This window comes from Protopterus annectens, chromosome 6.part1, assembly GCF_019279795.1.
Source record: "Protopterus annectens isolate FY-2018-M chromosome 6.part1, PAN1.0, whole genome shotgun sequence".
Taxonomy (NCBI): domain Eukaryota; kingdom Metazoa; phylum Chordata; order Ceratodontiformes; family Protopteridae; genus Protopterus; species Protopterus annectens.
In genome coordinates this window covers 519,029,003-519,049,981 of record NC_056738.1, presented here as the reverse complement: position 1 = coordinate 519,049,981, position 20,979 = coordinate 519,029,003, and the positions used below count along the sequence as shown (strand labels likewise).

Genomic DNA, 20,979 nt, shown 5'->3' with positions numbered 1-20,979 from the left:
TTCTAGCAATGGGGGAGGATTGCATGGGAACCAGAAATCAGATGACCAGATGTATCCAATGTCATTCTGTACAGAAATAATGTGTTTTAATATTATTTATTTTATATTTGTTTACCGGGACGGTCCGACTGGGACAGTGCCCATTTTCAGCTGAGGCCCGGGGAGAAAAGCTCCAGCTTAAGCTTACATACAAATTCATCACATCAAGTAATATAAATTATAGACAAAAAAAATGTGTTAAATTTAAAAACAAAAATATATACATAGTATCAAACAGAACAAAACTTTAAACAACTGAATATAAACACATATATGGTTGAACTTGTATAGGTGGTGGAACATAACATTAGTTAGGAAATTTAGTAGGAAATTAATTAGGTGAGACAGAAGTCTCAGGGCAGTTTGTTCCTGTAACATGACAGAAGGATCCCAAACCTACTTCATCTTGCCTTGGTCTATTAAGTAGGAACAGTAATTCTCTAAATCAGTCAGAAAAATATAGTGAGAATAGTTAAGTATGTTTTTCTGTAACTGTGGGAATCTTTCCAGCTGTGTTATTTTTAATATTTCCTGCAACAAACTCTGGTGTTGACTGTAAATAAATATTTCATATTTTCATGTTCTTTTATTATTAAATGTATTTAAACATTTCATTGTGGCTGGTCCTTTAGAGAATATTTTAACCCTTGAGAGGACTTGTATCTATTGGAGACACTGTGGCCACTCCAGGAGCCTGGCTGTTTGATCAATATTAGCATTTGTATTAATATTAATTTCACTCAGTATAATTGGGTACCCTTGCAAGAACCTTAGGTAGCTGGCACTGTAGTGTCTAGTGGCAGTGATAACTACCTTACAGTCTGGGCAGAAGGGGTCACAGCAGGTAAATCTGTGCCAGCCTTTCCAGGTGTGTGTGTGTGTGTGTGTGTGTGTGTGTGTGTGTGTGTGTGTGTGTGCTACTTGGGGCAGGGACATGAAGAGCTGGTTTGAGAGAGAGGGTGCTGGAGGACTTGGCTTGGACACTCAGCTGAAGACTTAACCTTATAGTTGTGCTAGTGGGGAGCCTTACTGGAGCCCTGGAGGGAAACAGATGTAAAGAAATCCGGACCCCAGGCTGCTGTATTCCCTGTGTGCTCTTGAGGGAAACTGTGCTTGATGCAGAGAGTTTTGCATTTGGAAATACTTAGTGTATCCATTTGTATTCCAAGTGAATATCCCTCTCCAGTGTCAGTGGTGAGGATTCAGGCTCCTTGATTACTTGCCCAGAGTGGGGATGTCACACCCTCATATAATTTTTCTTGTGAATATTTAACATTTTCAACAGGGCTGGATCACAGAATGCCTTGTAGATCAAGCACAAGTCCCCTCTTGAAAAATAGTATGAGATGGAGTAGAGCCTTTAGTTTTACGCTTTGTATTTTTTCATGAGAAACCTATGGTGCTGTTCCACTTAGTGTAAGTGACTGGTTAGGTACATGCAGAAGGGAGCATTGTACTCAATTATGGGCCTGATGAGGGCACATACAATGGCACTATGATTTCCTTTGATCTTGATGCCATGCCTTTACTTATAAGTTGAGCCACATAGAAAGATAACCTCACTACCATAGCTTCCTGGTGGTCAAAGTTTAGGTTACTATCTATCTGTGCTCCTAGGTCCCTCACCATGGGGTCTACTTTTATGAGTGTGCTATCAATATTGGAATTTGCAGATATATCCAAATTACCAAAGGGTATGATTACACATTTTTTAGCATTTAGTTTCAGACCATGGTTTTGACATCAGTCATTTGTCACTTTTGGCCTGTTTATAGGATGTCAATATCATTTGGGGATGCAATGATTGCTTCCAGTTTACATTTGTTGGGAAACTTGGTGAACATTAGCCTTCACTTCAGAAAAGTATATATTAAACAGGAGAGGTCCCAACACTAAGCCCTGTGGGACACCACTGGTAACTGGTTTCTTATCAGAAGTAGAGTCACCTATCCAGACAACACGTGTCCTGTCAGCCAGTTGGGTTAGCTATCTGATGATGTAGGTGTTTATGCCCAACTCTAAGTTTATCTATGATCCTATAGTGGGGATAGTGTCACAAGCTCTGGCTAGGTCTAGATAAGTTTTGTGTACTATTTTACCTTCATCCATGGACTGGTGATTTTCTTGAAGAAGTCCACCAGATTGAGCAGGTAATACCTCCCTTTGACAAAGACATACTGGGTCTTGTGCAGTATTTTGATAGTTCTTAAGTCATTATTGATCAGGTCCACAATAATTCCCTCCATGGCCTTGCACACAAGACTGATCAAGCTTACGAGTCTTTAGTCCCCTGGATCAGTTAATGGGCCCCTCTTGTGCAGAGGGATGAATGCTGCAGTCCTCTGTTCGTCTGGGACAAAACTCACCCAGAGGATGTAGTTAAAGAAGGTTTCTAGTGGCTCTGATAGATTCTGTTTTCAACTATTTAAGAAGCATCCTGGAACATCATCGGGACCCATGGAGGCTGTGTTTTTGGCTTTACTGAGCACAGTAAGGACCTGTTCCCTCAAAGATCAGTAGGGGGATGGCTGCGGGTCTTTCTTTGGATGTGGTAAGAGGTGATGGGGAAGAAATTTAAACTGAACTTGTTGGCCAGCAGGTCTGCTACTGTTTCAGACTGAGTCTAAATGCTGCCATTCATGATTAACTCGGCACATTGCTGAGCCTCTGTGGTTAGTAATTAAAAAGGCTTATGGTTATCTTTCACCTGGGAGGCCATCTTTGTCTCATAGTTTACTGTGGCAGATTTGAGCAGCTCTCTAATTTGTTTGTTGCACTGGAGGCAGCAGCATCCCCTCCCCCATGTTCATCAGTACTAAGTCTAGGATAGTTGTACCTCTAGCTGGGCAATTAACTAGTTGTTCCAGGGTGTTTGCATTGACAAAGTCAAAATAATCTCTGAGCAAGTGAATCATGGGTCATACTAGTCTTCGAGTTTATGAAGGGGTAGTTGACGTTACACACAAGTATGGTGCTAGGCTGAATGTTGAGAGATTACAATAGGTTTAAGCAGGAGGTATGGTTTTCCAGACTCACGTTGGGGGATCTACAGCTAGCAAGGATATGATAGGTGGTCGCACCTATGGTTATAGCTGGGAATGGAGCAGATCAAGCAAATCATATTGTGAGGCGGGGGGTGCAGAAGGGCAACCCCCCCCATCTGCTTTTTTTGTAATGCTGAGACTCAAATATAAGTCTCCGAATTACAACAGTAAGCCTTCCACTGTACAACATCCTGGTCAGACCACATCTCAAGTTTAAGGTGTACTTCTGGGAAGCCATACTATATGGAAGAAATCCAGAGGAAAGCCACCAGAGATACATGCACGATGGAGGGGAAGGGAAGTGATCAAAGACTACAGGAGCTCCAGCTCTTCTAAACTGTGACCAGAAGGGACCAGGGGAAATATGACATTGGCGCACAAGATAACATCAGGGATAAGTCAAGGTGTCACCCTGAACAAGGAGAGCATGGGAAGAGGGACAAAAAGCAGAAGAATGTATGGACTAACTACTCAAGTGATTCTTCACAGGTAGGGCTGTAAATCCATGGAATGGACTGCCAACATTGATGGTAGAAACAGAATTTTGAAAGACATATAGAGCCAATATGTCCTGTTTTTATCCCCGTAGCTCGCCACTAGAAAAAGAATCCGGAAGAAGTCACCTAAATGTGCTTGATTCTTAAACCTACTGTGCACCCACAGGAACAGAATAAAAATAATTTAAAAGGACATTGCACTAAAATATATAAAAACCAAGGGTTGATTTATTCAAACAAAAAGGTTCAAGGAAGCAATAATAAAGTACAAAATGACTAATATACACACTTAACACTGCAAAGTGGTTCCATAACATGACTTACTTGGTCCCCTGTTATCAAGTACTGGGCAAGCATGTAGTGGGAAAACAGGGCCAGAGTGATCTTGCTTATACAAAGGTATCATTTAAAAACAAAATAACATATTACTGAAAAACATAAAAGTTCAAAACAACCACAAAGTTACAAATCTTGCTTTCCCCATCCTGTGCAACTAATGATGTCCCTTCACTCCCTAAGAGTAAATGCAAAATAGAAAAAAAAATAAGGGATACATGGCTGTACCTTGCTGTTCTGCAGCAATCGGAGTAAATGCTCGAAACAGTTGCTGCTGAGAAAAATTGCCTGGAGCACTGGTCGATCGGTACAGTCCAGCATTTCAATGATAGTGTCTGAGAGGAAAAAAAAACACTCCATGAATCTTCAAAACTGGTCCATTCTCAGTGGCCTTTATATAAGAATGGCAGTCTTTACATAGCCATTTAAACAACATTCTGAACATGGTATCCTTATTTGCATAACAGGGCAACACAGATTACATTTGATAATATATCTCAACTGCTGTCAACAAAATTTGAAAAGTACTGTATTATGGGAAATCACAATGCATTTCCAAAGAAAAACACCAAAAATGTACATCTCAACAAAAAGACAGGTTCTTACACTATCAACTATTGATGAGGGGACCCATTCTAATGGGACCATTGGCTGGTTTTATACTCTCCACCAACCATAATCTGGCAATTTTGTTCTTCTCAAAAGATACCATTCTTGGGATGAGTGTGTTCAGCGTCAGCTCATGCTTTGATGTTAAACACGGACTACTTAAGATAACTTAGCCCTCAGCCTCCTAGCTCATCCCAACCACCTGAAAATTAAGAAATAATAAATGTTTGGCACTTACACTACTGAAAAGTAACTATTGTCTAACTTATAGGAATCGCCAAAGGCAGGATGGAGGGGCTGTCTTACCACATAAAGGGTATAAGGGAAGACATCAAATTAGACAGTAAGAATGTATATGGTATATTTATTACTAAGAATCATTCTTGCACTCTGTGATGGCCTGTTTGAATCAGTAGCCACCTGAATGGAAGGAGACAGTGGACAGTCCAGGAACCATGGATTAGGAGACCTGCTTTTAAAATACAGAATATCGAAGGATGCCTAACTTGTGGAGTTATCCTAAAAACAATAATCTTTGATAAAGGTATGCAGTGAAGACAAAGTGGCCTCAGTGCATATTTTTTGCAGAGAAGCCACTCTTGAAGCAAGCAGTTGAAGCTGCCATACCATATGATGCAACTGTCAATCCATCCGGAAAGGGTTTGTCTGGCAACAGCAAGACCACCTTCTCATGTTTTGGAGAAAATAAACAACTGCTCAGTGTTTTTAAATTCAGTCATTTGTCTTTGGCAAAATCTGAGATGGTGGTGGTGAAAAACCTATGTGACAGGGATTTTCGGTGCCTTGCTTTTTCACTTTTTGAATGGCAAACAGGAAAATGAATGGACTTGGTTCAGGGACAAGTCAGAAACCACTATTTGTAGAAGAATATTGCTCACAACAGAAACTTCACAGAAGTAATGGGTTTGAATGGGAATGGGGCAAGTCCGTCTATCATGAGTTGCAGATATCATAAAAGGGTTGGGGGTGGGGTCTTCAAATAAAGGTGAACACTCCAAAGCTTTATGTCCTAAACAGTACTAATTATAACATCTTTTGCATAACAAGCTTTCAACTGAAAATGCCTACAAATTACTGAAAGACCTCCAAAAGTACAAGTTTTCTAAACATACCTCAAAAAAATGCTAATGTTTCACACACACCAAAAGTGCTAAAGGAAAACTGCAAAGTTATTTAGAGGAGAGTAACAAACTGGTAATAACTTTTGATTTAATGTTTCATTTTGAATATGTAAATGTCATTTTTGCTGCAATGCTTCTATTGTTTCTGAAACTGAGAGTTACCAAGATAAGCTCCTGTATCCATACTACTTATAAAAGGAGTAAATGGTTCTATCCTGGATCCTCTATATACTCCACCACAAGCAAACATGGAAGAGCTTTAAAGTCTATTATGGATTAAAGGGTTAGATCCATACACAATCTCATCCAACCCACAAGACTTTGACATCAAGAAAAGCATAACAAGAAGACGCTCCAGATGCTTCTTAAATATAGAAGGCAGGCATGTGCCTCAATATACTTGGTCGATACTAAGAGGCAGAAGTGTTCAACTAGGGTGGAATAAACTGTTAGGGGGTGCAATCAGTCTTTAAATACATTACTTGCATTTGGAACTGAATGCTGGTACTACATTTACGGAAAGGACTGAAGCACTTTGGTGCTTCCTGTGTGGGGTATTAAAAGGAGGAAGCCACTTGCTATACAATAGCCTAAAGGGTATTCTTTTTCTCAACTTGGGGGGGGGGGGGCAGATCAGGGACTGCCACAGGGTACCAGAATTGTAAATTATGGCCCTGCCAAGGAGGAGGAGGAGGCTAAAAGCTCCAGTGGCAGCAATGATCCTTCTATACTATCCTCTAATGCTTTAGTGAGTAACCTCATATAATTAATCTGTTCTTCAAAAGGGTTATTACTATAGTACAATAATTACATAAATGGGAGAGTACCAAGAAGCATGGATTCCTGACTGAAGACCTAGGTAGAGGTTTATAAGCATGTTCTGTAGTACTCCAGTACTAAAGAACTTTATTTCTAAGCTGACCAGCCAACTTGCAAGGTCTAGAAAAGTGTGGACTGATATCCATGTAGCAGCCTAATAAATACAGTAAGCAGTTGGACGTACTACCAAACACAGGAAAAAACCACTGAATCGATTTCAATTTTGAACCATGACTATAAAGCGTTTATGTCTATATCAGCTAAGAGAATGGCTAAGGTGTTGCAAAACCTGATGGGCATGGGCCTATGTGGTTTTCTGGAGGGGAGGCAAACATTTGACAACACTAACAATACAATAATGATGAGGTAGAAAAGAAATGAGTATTGACTATCTGGGCATGCCTGGCAAGCTGGCATACTCTGAAGCCATAGTAATGAGAGAAACAATCTATGTTAAGCTATTAACAGCAAATGAGAAAATACCAATAGTTATTCAGTGCAAAAGGCTTACTTCTAAAGTCAGCCAACAAGATGCAATTTGGTATAAAACCTATTAAATGATGTTTTGAAAGAACAGACTTGTAAAGAAAATCAAAGAAGGGAAGGAGAACTAACTTCAGCTGAGACAAAATATTTTGAACAACTATGATTCAAGTGGTTAGCGAGGCTGAGTAAACAAAAGCTACCTGATCGAAAGTATTTGTGGCCAAACTGAGTCTAGACTTTCAAATACTTTAAAAACATTTTTTAAATGGGGTAAAGCTCCCCCCACCCCCCACACAGAGGGCTATACTCACTTCTGCACCAAGTTGGGGTTACTTTATACTAAAGAAAAATCCCCATGCGACAGCAAAGCTCAGGACTCTGTTTAAACCTTCAATTCATGCACAACTTCTGGTTAATGCTTTTACCGCTTCCACTACTACTACTGTTACTACTACTGCTACTACTGTTACTACTACTGCTACTACTACTATGGACTTGGTGTACAAAGTAAGCAGCTGATCAACACAAGTCCTGAATAGATAAGGAACAGGCAGAGCAAAAGGATGACAAAAGAGAGGAAGCTGCCAGGTGCAGCTTCAATAATCAGACAAACTAGGCAATTATAACCAGTCAAAAGGATGAAATAAAAGAAACAACAGGGGGTACTTCATACAGGCAAACCAAAAAGATGAAGACTAAATCAAGCGTTGCAGAACAACTTCTACACACAAAGCCAAGAAGAGTTACTGTGATACAACATAATGAAGTACAAAAAAACAAGGTTGACTTGGAGCATGGCTATGTAGTATTAACTCATAATGCAAGAATTCTGGGTAGAAAGATGGAGTGGACACTACTGATATCATGCTAAAGAATAGAGTAGCCACCATGTTATTACATGTGATGTCAAAGAGGAGGTAGAATGGGGAAGGGAGCAATCAGAGCCAGAAAGTGGTTAAGTACCCTGGCAGGCAAATAAAAGTGGACAGTAAAACCAGGTGAGTGGATCAATACAGTGCATCATCCTCAAGATATATCAAGGGAAGAGGATGATATGGAAGTAAGAATGAGTTTGGTTGAAGATGGCAAAAGTCAAGGAAGAAATGAATATGTCAGGAGTAGAAAAGGGGTTTCAATTTTCAGGGTAGAAGGGAATTCAGTGAAGATTTAAACTATGATCAGGTAAGCCAAACGGTGCAGGACTATATCAAAAAGTATATGTGATCCTACTTAAATGCACATGGAGTCACGGATGCACATGGAGTCACGGATGCACAGGTAAAGGCACTATGAGCTATCAATAATCATGCAGCTGTGTGCTTTAATGAGAACGGAGGATAAAATAAATGGTGAGCGCCTTTCAAGAAAATAGATAATGCCAAGCTAGGGTAGGGGCTCAAGCATCAGTTACAAAACTGGAAACAAATCATGGAAGTAAACATGCTAGGAATGGATGAATGATGAAGTATGTGAAGAAAAGGAAAAAAAGTCAATATGGTTACAAAGACAAATAAGAGCTTGGCAATTAAGGCAAAAAACAGGGCCGAAAAGAGGTGAAAAGAAGGGAATGGGAAGGTACAGGAAAAACAGTCCAAAAGGGTTGGCATAAGAGGAGAAAAGAAAGGAAAATGGAAGTGATAAAGAAGGGTAACAAGAAATTTCACAAAGCAAAAAGGAGAAAGGAACAGACTTGGTCTAAGCAAATGTGGTGGGGACATCTCAGCACACCAGAAAAAAAAAAGAATGACCAATAAATGACTCCTTTTCTGCAGTGTTTCACAAAGCAAGGCAAGTAGAGAGTGTGATGCTCAAAAGGAGAAAAGGAAAACGGGGACAGCAGTGGACAGATGCCATTAATGGGAAAAGGTAGGTAGGAAAGTAGCTGTGCCATTAATGGGAAAAGGTAGGTAGGAAAGTAGCTGTGCCTAAAAGAGGCTAGAATTGCAAGGACCCATAGGTTCATAGATAGGTACTAGGCTATCGGCCCAAGGGCCTATGCAAGCCTAGCCAACAAGGTTCCCTGGCTTACGCCACCCAAGAAAGTTATTTTCCTGTGCCACTGACGAGTACTTTGATATACAAATATATAAAAATATATACTTGATATAAAAATATACATTTGATATCCAAATGGATATCTCCCAGAATCCTTAATCTGGTTACTGTGCTGGAAGACCAACTGATGGAGCTCTTCAGCAGTTTGCCAGCCAATGCAGAATTGCCTGATGACCAGAGGACAGCAAGTGTGGTACCCTTGTAAAGGGAAGGAAAATATGGAGAACTATATTCCTTTTAGCTTAAAAGTAATAGCAGGGAGGTCACAGACTCTGGAAAGGAGGGTAGCACTTAAAGGAGAAATTCCAGCAAGCAACCAACATGGGTTCATGCCAACAGTTAAGTACTGATCCAGCTTTACGACTGGAATACAGGTGAACTTGACAGGGGAGTACTAGTATATATGGCTTATTGGGATTTCCAACAAAGTCTATGACTCAGTTAAACACGACTCACAGAAAAGCTAGAGGAAATGGGGAAGAATCTAGGATGAGGAAATGGACTGCTGTATGGCTGAATGACAGGACACAAAACACTGCAGTAAGGACATCAGAAATAAGTAAAATGACCAGTGGAGTACTGCAGCCTTCAGCTGTAAGTCCAGTACTCTCCTTCAGCATGTTTGTCTCTGAAAGATTAGAGAACAGAACAGGATCAAAACCTCTCCTCAGGACACAAAGACAAAGCTAAAGATAGGTGCATCAGTGGATGACTGAGAAGGGGAGGGTCTAAGAAAGAGGAGAAATGTGGCAGTTGATGTCCAGCTTAAACACTGCTGTCTGCAAAAATACTGCATCTGGACCACAAAATATATTTTAAGTAAACTTACAATAACAGCAGATGTCTGACTACATCACTGCTGCAGTAGCCTTAAGAAACAGGGAAGTCTAACTTAGGATTGGACCAGCTTCTAAAGCTTTAGGGTATCACCAATGCACCCTAGGTATTGTACAGCTAGAGAGCAGTATAAAATCAGTGGCTAGGGCATCAAAGGTTCAGAGCTTTCTTGCCTCAGAAGAGGGGGATAGAGTCCTGAAAGACAGGAACTCTAGTAATAAAAAAAAAAAAAAAAACACACCCTGGCAAAAAAAGTAAAAAAAGTGGATGGATTGAGGGAAGGAGTGGCTTGTACAAAAGTGATCTGTCTGAACATTGACTGTGGAATAGCAAGTTTACTCACACAACTGTACTATGCTCATCACTAAATCACCGTTGCAGTAGCTTATGCTACATGGAATGAATGCCAGAGCTTAGAAAGACAGGCAAGAGGAAGAAGTAGAGTCTAGGATCCCCTGGAAAATACTCCAAGCAAAGCCTGCTACAGATCAAATCTAGTTTGCAGTGCTTGGTAAAGAGGTTTACAGATGACTCAGTTACTGCCTCTAGTGTATTTCTAGAGTTTATCGGTTTCCAAAAAGCCACTGAAGTAGCCAAAGCTCTGGTAGAGTGAGCCCTGACTTTGACAAGATGTGCCTTGTTATGGTTTGAATAACAAAAAGCAATAGCATGAGACAAGCATTCGGAAATTGTCTGTTTTGACACAAAATGTCCCTTTCTTTACCCTCAGGAAATAAACAGTTGATTACAAGTCCTGAATATTTTTTGTCCTGTCAGTACAGTAATTTGTGTGTCCCAGAACATCCTGAGTGTGTAAAATTCTCTCTCCCTTACTGCTTTTGTTCTGAAGAAAGCAAACAATGTAAGCTCTGAAATAACCTTAACTACAAAAGGAGTAGAAAGAGAAGTGAGCAAACGCTTACGGAAAACCCAAGAAATGCGCAAATATGTTTTCAAAGAATGGTGCTTTCCTCCTTGGCTACTGCTGTTGAAATTCTTGTTAAGACGCTTCTCCTTGTTTCTTCTTTAAAAGAACTTTTTATTAAAATGTTTTAAAACAAAAAACAAAATAAAAGCTACAACCTAACCATTTGAAAGTTAGCGTTGTAACACAAAAAGAGATGAGCGCTTTCGGTTTATCAACCTTCTTGATAAACCGAAAGCGCTCATCTCTGTTTTGTGTTACAACGCTAACTTTCAAATGGTTAGGTTGTAGCTTTTATTTTGTTTTTTGTTTTAAAACATTTTAATAAAAAGTTATTTTAAAGAAGAAATGAGGAGAAGCGTCTTAACAAGAATTTCAACAGCAGTAGCCAAGGAGGAAAGTACCATTCTTTGAAAACATATCAACTACAAAAGGAAGTACTTGTTCTCAATGTTACCCATATCTCTGCAAAAGATAACAGCTTGCAACTCAAAGCACTCCCCTTACAGAAATCAGAGCAATAAGCAACACTACACTGTTTTCCAAATAAGAACTTCACATAGCCTCATGAGCAGGTTCAGAAGGAAACGGTGCAAGTTTTTCCAACACAAAAATAGATCCCAAGAAGAAGCCACCTATCTTTTAGGTGGATGGATACGCAAAACCCTTTCAAAACTGTTTCACTTAAGGTAAGGTAAAAAGAGGGATCCAGGGGCAAATAAACAGAGACGGCCTAAAGATTAATATTATTAGAAGAGTAAGAAGGGGGCGAGGATAACAACTTACACAAATACTGCTGAACCAAGGAGTCCAAGACTTGAAAGGCTCCTGGTTATTCTCATGGTAGCAACTAGAAAATATTTTCCACTTTCCCATACAAGATTTTCTAGTAGCAGGTTTCTTTGGTCTTTAATATGGTCTTTAATACTTGCTGCATGTCCTTGGGGGGGGGGGGGGGGGATACATAAAAGGTACTAAAATTCTATCAGCCAATTAAATGAGGAAGGTGAAAGCTGTGGTGCATCAAACAGCCCCTGTCTTGTATAAGTCTATTCTGTGAGGAAGCTTGTGGTAATTACCCTTGGCCACTTTCAAAAGGGAGAATGGGGGATGGCCAGGCTAAAACAGAATCACCATAATTATCCTTGGACAGTCCTTTGGTACATTTAGAAGAACCCTGGTTATCAGACGAAAAGCATACAAGTACATTTTCATCCAAGGAAAAGAAAGCTACCAGACTTCTTAAGCCTAAGTCCTATAGCAGAATTTCTTTTAACTATCTGTTATTTTCTGGTGACAAACAGATCTACTTGAGGAGTTCCAAACAGACAAACCAGTTCCTGGAATAACAATAATAATGATCAAGTGCAGCAGACACTTCATTGCATTCCTAGCATTTTGGTCAAAAGACCTTCAAGGGTATAACAACAATTACATAGAAAACCAATTGAGTATAAAATAACAAAAGAATCAATAAAACAAGATTACGTCAGTTTGATCTTAAAGTATTACATTTTAAATTTAATTGTGTTTTTTCCAAAATATTTTAACAAAACTGTATTATTCACTGTAACTTGACACAAAAGGCTACTGCACACAAATTACTTAAATTCCCAGAAGACCCTAAGGTGTAACTTCCATTCAAGAGGGTCTACCCTGGTCCTGCTCAGCTTAACTGCAATATGCTTTGTTCTGGTGAAATGCAGGGTAGCCTGGAAGGATAGTATGAACCAAGCCTCTATTTCCTAGACTACCACAGCTAGTCTGGAAAGGGGTTTGCAACTGGTTCCCCCTTGTTTTTGTACCACAACATTATGGTGTTTAATGTGATTATTAGCAGAGTTCTGTAGTCCAAAGATTGTTCAGAGGTTAGAAAGCAATTATTATTGTCATTTTTTTTCACATTTGTGTGCTTTAATTTATCTTGCTTGTTCAAGAGGTCTTAGACTTTTATCCCCTTTGGCACATCCCTCCAAGTAAAGTTGAATACATCCGTGGTTACAGAGTGAGTAGAGTTCTGGTTGAGAAGACCTGGCTTGAGAGACAACTGATTCACCCATCAGGGTAATTGTTTTTTCACAAACCCAAACACTGGAATTTAAAAGGCAGGTGATACACATGTTTGGTCCAAAATGATTTAAAGAGTTGCATATTCCTTACGTGATGTCTCGCCAAGGGAATCATGACAATAGCACAGGTCAGTAAATCTCAAGTTCTGATAAATTCTCTGGCAGTTGCTAAAGATTCGTTAGAAAATATCAGAAACTGTTCCTTGTAACATTCCATTTTGTCCTGAGGAAGAAAAGCAATAATGAGGGGAGTGTCTCCAGTAAACATCCCAGGAAAAATTATCCTGTGAGACAGGACACACTATCTATGTTCACCTGAAAACCCAGGCTGAAAAAAAAAAAAAAAAAAGTTTTTTAGCCCAAGCCTGAAATTCATGACAACTAGCAATATTAACAAAAATAAGGCAGTTGTAATATGGAAAATGTGAATGTCATGCGATGACCTATTACAGGAGCCAGGCACTTTGCAAATACTCAATAGCTGTTAAACTAAAAAGCAAAGCTGAAAACTGAAAGTGTAAATGAGACATAGAAAAAGTAAAAGCACCTTAAACCTTTGCATCACATTCCAATTTGCAAAGATTTCGAAAGAAAGGCCCAAGACAGATCTCCAAATTCTTTCTTTGGTACCAGAAAGACCCTTGAATAAAATCCCCTCCACTCTTAGTGCTGTGAGAAGAGGTTCCATAACATCCTGATACAACATCTGATCTAGAAAAGAAGGAACAGAGAGGTCTGATTGGCTGGATGAAGAGGAGGCCTTGAAAAGGAGGAAGGGAATCCCCACTGCCAGTTGTAACCATTTTGAAAGATTCTCAGGACTCGCATGTCTGAAGTTATCTAGTGTCACACTTGTAAGTGAAGATCTAGACTTGGGAATGCTTTACACAATTTTCAGGGTAGTGAAGGAAAAGCACACAAAATGTCTTTGACTGCCCTTTGTTTGGGACCCATCTTTCTTTGAACCTATTTGCCACTGCTTTTTGAAACTGTGCTTGTGCCTTCCTGGGAACGATTATTCAGTTTCCTGAAAAAGGAACCTGAACTGGAAAAAAGTTTCTATCATTTTGGCAAGGAGGGTTGAAAAATCGGGTTAAACTGAATTAACTTTTTCCCTTTCTTCCAACCTTTTAAGAATTTCAACACCAGAAGGACCAAATAACTCTACAGGGAAGCTTTCAAGAAGTCTGCTTTGACATCCACTAGTAAAGTAGTCAGGCAAATTTTATACTGACCCAGTGACAACGGTTACCTATCATTTCATCGAAAGTTCATTCCATCTAAAGTTCATTCCATCTAAAGTTCATTACATCGAAAATCATTTTAGGTGGAGGGCTTCATCCCCCACACCCCCCAATGTGGGGGGCTGTGCCCCCCACACCCCCCCTAACTATATATATCAACTCCAGGGTCGCACAACATTGGGGAAGGGGGCAAATGCTTTTCGATGTAATGAACTTTCGATGGAATGAACTTTAGATGGAATGAACTTTCGATGAAATGATAGGTAACCGTGACAACTGCTGTAAAACAGCATCAGCAGTTTCACGACCACATTTTAGAGAATGTTTCGTTACCCATGACACATAGGATACTATGAATTCAGAGATGCCTTATTCTCTGAAGGACAGAGGTCAGCAATTAACTTTCTTATACTGTCAAAGGAAGCCAGCAGAAACATGAATACGTGAGTTTGACAATTCACTGTTCTGTAGGCTTAAGTGGAAGCAGTACAGATATTCTTCCTAACCTATTAATGTTTTACCCAAGATTGTCAGAAAGAATATGGCTAGCTGCTATAAGGAGGCGGGTAGAAGCTAAATTACACAGAGTAAATACTGCAGGATCTGACCTGGGGTTATAAAAAGGAATAAGTTGGGCCTGGGACACATTATATAATTCATCACACTTTCTTGGAGTTGGTGGCTTACTGTCAGGCTTCAAAGAAAGCATCCACTATGGCTGGCAACACAGGAGGAATAATGCTGCAGGATGAGAAAAAATCCATGTGTAACAAGTCATGATATCAGACTGGGGATCAGAGCCTGAGAAAGAGAAAATCTTTTCCCTTTTTAAATGAGGGAAGACTCAAGCATATAAAGACTGAAACACTTTAAGTAAACTTTTATCAAAGACAAGCCAATTTGTTTTAGGAGAATTTTAAAATGTCTAACCTTGTCCTTCCTTTTTTTCTTGGAGAGCCCCCCCCCCCCCCCAACAGAAAAACACCATGAAGGTTGGTTCTTTCCCCAGCAAAGAAGCCCCTCAGAGCAGCTTAGTGAATGAGCATCACCCAGGTCCCTTCCCTAACAAGAGCAAAAGTGGTTCTCCCTTATCCGATAAGGGCAGCTGAACAGTTGCAGACAGCATGCCTGCCTCCTGGTCCTTAGTGGCTTCCCAAGGAGCAGCACCACAGGGACCATGAGAAAGGCATGAGCAGTCCAAGAAACAACAGAAGAGTCACTCGTTAGTGGATAAGGTGGAGGAGAACTCTGAGTCAAGACTGAAAGTCCTCAGATAACACTTTTTTCTTCTTGCAGCTCAGGGAGGGAATGATTGAGTTACTGGGACCCAAATTTGGGTCTTACCACAAAAGCTGTCTGACAAGTGTTTGACGGAGCTTTGAAGGGTCTGCCTTACCTCCTCACAGAAATGCTAAGTTCTGAGGTAAAAGTTTAGTGACAACAACCAAACACACTAGTAACAAGTCTTTTAACACTTCAACAGAAAAGTAACTTTTCCTCAAAAAAAAAAAAAAGATAACTTATAAAGGTATCCCCACAGGGATCCAGGATTGCGCCTCTACCAAAAAAGGTGCCTGCTAAGCAGTTAGTAGATCCACGAAGTCAGTCTTACCACATGAATGACAGGTAAAGGTCTGGCAAATCCTTAGTGACAACCACCAAACACGCTCTAGTCTCTAACACTTTCTGACAGAAACAATTTTCTCCAGAAAAAAAAACAAATAAGGGACTCCCCCACAGGGACTTGAGACAATCTGTCTAATGAAACGGGTGTCTGACAAGCAAGTGGTGCAGCTTAGGACAGTTGCTAAAACAACTTCACAGGAAAATAAGTTTTGAGATAAAAAAATTTTAATGACAACTCCCAAAACCACAAGTACTAGTCCCTAACCACAAGTTTTGACCAAAAAGTAAAACTTTTTTTTTTCATAAAAATCATTTCTGAAAGATATTTCCCACAAGGAACAGTTACCAAAACATGTATGCATACATTTTATAAATATATATATATATATATATATATATATATATATATATATATATATATATACACACACACACACACACACACACACACACACACACATATATACACGAGGTAAATTTTCTTTCTGAAAACCACTAAAAACAGTTCCAGCCTTTAGCAAATATACAACAGAGAAAAGAACAACTTTTTTCTCACACACAAAAAGATAAAGTGGAACATATTTCCCAATGGGGTACTTACCCACCCAGCTTTGCTGAAAAGCTAGCCAACTGATCACTGTAATCCCGCAGGGAAGCTTGCACTTTGATATCAAGATATTTTTGAAATTTTGGAGCCTTAGCCACTGTACAGCTTGAGGACAGCAGTGTAAAAACAGCGGATACAGAGTGTATCCTAAAGCTTTTTTGACTGGCCTGATCCTTTGCAGAATGTCCCATATAGTTTTGGCTACTGCAATAGTGATTTAATGATGCATTGTTTTTGGTCTGCCCCCCCCCATTTCCAGAACCATAATAACTGAAGTGCATCCTGAAAGCTGATAGCATACCATACAGTTAATATATCTAATTGACGCAGGCATACATTTACACCCCGTCCTGAGTATTTCAAAACTATAAAGATGAAAGTTCGAAATGCAGAACCCCCAAAACCAAGAAAATCAAAATCGCGAACATAAACACACCATACAAAACACAACACATACAACATACTACCAACACTACAACACACAAACAAAACACAAAGACAAAAACACAAATTAACAAACCTACACTCCAAATAAGCAGGGGGCAAGCCCCCCCTGCACCCCCCCATGTGGGGGGCTGCATCTCCACACACCCCCTACTTATATATACTAACTCTGAGATCGCACCTAACAGAAAAAGACAGCAAACTCAACTAGACACTCTACAGTCTCCTAGCACATACACATCACATATATACAAACACCACCACTTTCAACACTTAAACACTCATACTTTTACCTGCCTACCCTAACCCACACCTAAAACTTCCAAACACACTCGCACACAATCACCCTACCCAAAACCCTTACAAAATAGTCACTTACCTTAAATTATCCAGCCAGGTCCACACACTAAACCGTACATCATTCACACAGTACATCCCACGTCATGAACTGGAACACCATAACCGTGAATTCGACATTTCCAGATTCGTGGTTATGAAGTTTCACTCAAAATACTGAAATTCAATATTTCAGTATTTCGAGATTACAAAGTGAAACCATATATATGTATGCATACAATGTATCTATATTCACACACGTATATAAATATATGACATGGATACGGATAAAAGTCATGTAATTCCAAGATGTCATATTTTATATATTACAGAGGAGCACCAGACCAATGCAGTACAAATAAAAAACATACACAACTCTGGGTTTAAGATGATCTTCAAAAAGGCCCTCCACAACAGGCAAATGTGGGAATTTCCTCCAGTTACCTTCAAGCACATCTAAAAATTATCATGCTCAAAAACAGGCACCCTTATTGTTCACACATGTGATGATGTCAAGAGCGAGGCTATGAAAGCACAGAGAACTCACTGTGCTCACTCAGCCCACCGGAGTCAAATCAGAAAGTCACAATGCATACAAATCTGTTTACTTACCTAACTTGCAGGAAATCTAACACTAATTCTGGATGGACAGCTTCTCTAAAGTGAGAGGTCTTGTAGATCTGCGATTGCTTGCCTTGCATCTGACCTTGAGATCTTTTGCAGTGAGCAAATACTAGGAAGGATCCTGGGCAACAAGTCTTCGGTAGTAGAAATCTCTGGATCTGACCGACCAGCACTTGCGAACAGCTTCTGCTTCGGGCACCGCGCGGCAAGAAAGACTGAGGAAAATGGCATCGGCTGATGCCTTTATACCCAATTCACAGCAGCTATGACGTCGGGTGAAGTGCGACATCAGCCAAGGCCAGACCCAGACTTTGGAATCCGGCCGACCGAAGGGCTGCCTGAGGCAGGACAACCCATATGTTAGGACTGCAGATGCATCCTTGAAGGACATCAAGGAGGTGTCAATGGATATCAGATTTCTAGAACTGCAGTCCAAGCAATAAGGTGCAGTAAAGGTGTGAACTGATAAGCAAGCAGGTGTCACAACAAAAAAAATTGTAATGGACACCTTATTAAATATACAGCTCCCTAATGATCCACCTCTCACAGTATTGCTTTCCGGGTGAATTATTTACAGCAGTATGAGAGCAATTATAATGTGGCCATTGCTGTTGATCTGATTTTAACACTACTTGTGTGTGTGTGTGTGTGTGTGTGTGTGTGTGTGTGTGTGTGTGTGTGTGTGTGTGTGTGTGTGTGTGTACACACACACCAGTCCATCTGCATGGTTGTGTGGATGTGTTGTATGAATTTATGCTGGCCCCTAACCCATACATTGTGTCCCCCTACTGTGGTGTGAAATCCCTCTTCCTATACAAACTGTAGCTACACAAACTGTTTTGTCATACCCCCTCCTGCATCAGCATACAGGATGCTTGTAATAATCTGTACATCCCCCATCCCCATATGTGCAGCTTTGCCTAACCCCTATGTTTATGTTCCATTGCATCCTACATTGTAGGTCCTGCCTTTTGTGTGTATTGTCCAAGTGCACACTCCAACTATAGTTAGATATGACAATATCCAATCACTGCAGTGTGTTTCCTGTATCCACATACACCTCTTCCTCTATGTACCTGCTGGATGTTGTGTACAGTGCAGGGATTCACTACTAGGTGTCTTGTCTTCATTCAGTACGCCTTTTTCAGTGTCCTAAATCAGCAAGCTCCTGATTCCAGTGTTGCTCATTTCAGCATGGTCTCTTGCAATATGGCACTGAAACATTATATCCTACTAATTCGGGCATCTTAGTGAGGAAGTTATGTTAATTAGGGAGTACAATTTGAGGTCTCTGAATTGTTACTGTAACACCACTTTACCAAAATTAAGCAGTGCAAAACTGATCATACCTGCTCATTCCAGCAGTGTGGGCATAAGGGCACAATACGTTAATGCATAGTGTCTGTGAAGTTCATAGCACTGCAGATCTGTGCTACAGGGCCTTTCTGAGGTGTCTCATTACTGTGCTTTTATGCACATCATGCTGTCCGAACATACGTCCTTGCACAACAGATTATCATTTTTCTCTACAAGCAGACCTAACTGAATGACCCACAGCTGTTTTAGGAGCGGGGAAAAAAAAGGCTCCTGCATGGTGTCCAAGGAACAGCAAGACTTTCTTGTTCGTCCTCCGCAAGAACTTTGAGGTGCACCTGCTGGGCCAACATGATGGCCCAAATGTACAAGGCTGATGTTTGGCATGAGTTTGCCAGATCAGTGACAGATGCCTTGGGAGTGACTACTCTGGGCAGCAGTACAGGCATCATTACTGCAAGCGAGTCACCGCAACCTGTTTAGACAGACAGACGTAGATGAAGTTCTTCCTACTTTACTTTATGGTAACTGAGAAGCAGCATGCTGACATGGGTGTCACAGGAGATGACAGCATCTCTTCCAGCATCTGATTACATAGGTCATGCGCATTACTGCACTGTACAGCTTTAAAACTGTGAGCGATACAGATGTACTAACGTGTTCTGTTTGTTTTCTCTTCTATCAGCAGGTTCAGTTGTGTTGGTGGCAGAGAAGTATTTTTAATTTTCTCTACCTTCTGCAAGTTCAGTTGTGGAGGTAGCAAAGAAGTGCAGGTTGTCAAACACAGACTAGGCCTGTCAAAACTCTTGGTGCTGTGTCGCAAGTGGTTGTCTGGCCTGCTTCTCAGCAAGGGATGCAGTTAACCCTGCTGAAGGTGACTTGGAGGGCTCTCTGCTGCCTTTCATAGCACATACTCAGGGGGAGAGCAAAGGATAATGTCCTGACAGTGGCCTGGAAGGCTCCAGTTTAAATGCCCAGTGACGGTTGTGTAGACAGGTGTTGTCTGAGGTGCATAAACAGCTGGACATATGTTTTACAGCAGTGAAGCACCTCCTGCCATGGCTGATTTAGTTGTCAACCAGCAGGATCCAACCATCGGGCCACCAGAGGTGCAGCCTGAACATAGCATCAGCCACAGTGGTGACTGATCTCTTGAGTAAGTTGATATCTGGCCTGGACGGGCATCCATTATGTACACTGCCCTGTTCCCCATCCATGTTTGCCACTGACTTTTCTATCACTCTCCTTACCTTGTTTGTTGTCCAATTCTCCCCATCACCAAGTGTCTACTCTCTGTCTATCCACTGCTGTTCCCATGTTTAATGTCCATACAACCCATCTGTATTCTATGTTTGCTTGTGTGCACCTGCAACTTCACTTCCTTCTTATAAGCACTCCTCACTACAATCGCATTCAAGCCCTCCTCTTCTTATGTGAAAGATGGGAGCCCATCCCCACAAACATTATGCCAGTCTCCCTCCCAACCAGTGGTTCTGTGCAGTTATTTGTGTGTATGCCTATGCTTGCTACTCCCACTTTCTTCATCACTTAAATAAACTAGGTTGGACATCACTGTGCTGAAGCTCCATGGTCTGTCTGTCACTGCATGTTTGGCAATGATGTGGCAATTTGGAGGATGAGTTGAGTGCACATAACCTTGAACATGCTCAGATACAAGTCTGCCATTCCCGTGGCATTTACCATTTCCATCACTGATATTTTGCTAGCACGATTCCTTCACTGGTAAGTAACACTTTGTTCCTGTGTTGTGGTACTACTAATTTACTATGCACACCTTTTTATCCAGGTAATGGTAATATGTGACCCTCAATACATATCTGGGCAGCTGAAGCCATGAAATGCTAAAAGATGCTTGAAATTTAGTGTTGTGCAACTGCAAAGCACATCTATGAATCCCAGCTAACA

General features: G+C 40.6%; 1 protein-coding gene across 1 annotated transcript in view; it reads right to left on the bottom strand.

Moving 5' to 3' along the window:
- The window catches only part of NBEAL1 (neurobeachin like 1), a 2,263,075-nt gene that overhangs the window by 1,799,285 nt on the left and 442,811 nt on the right, over positions 1–20,979 (bottom strand). The window contains exon 12 of the mRNA XM_044075407.1: positions 4,145–4,251. Within this exon, the coding sequence (XP_043931342.1) occupies positions 4,145–4,251 (107 nt within the window). The remainder of the gene's footprint in view (positions 1–4,144; positions 4,252–20,979) is intronic.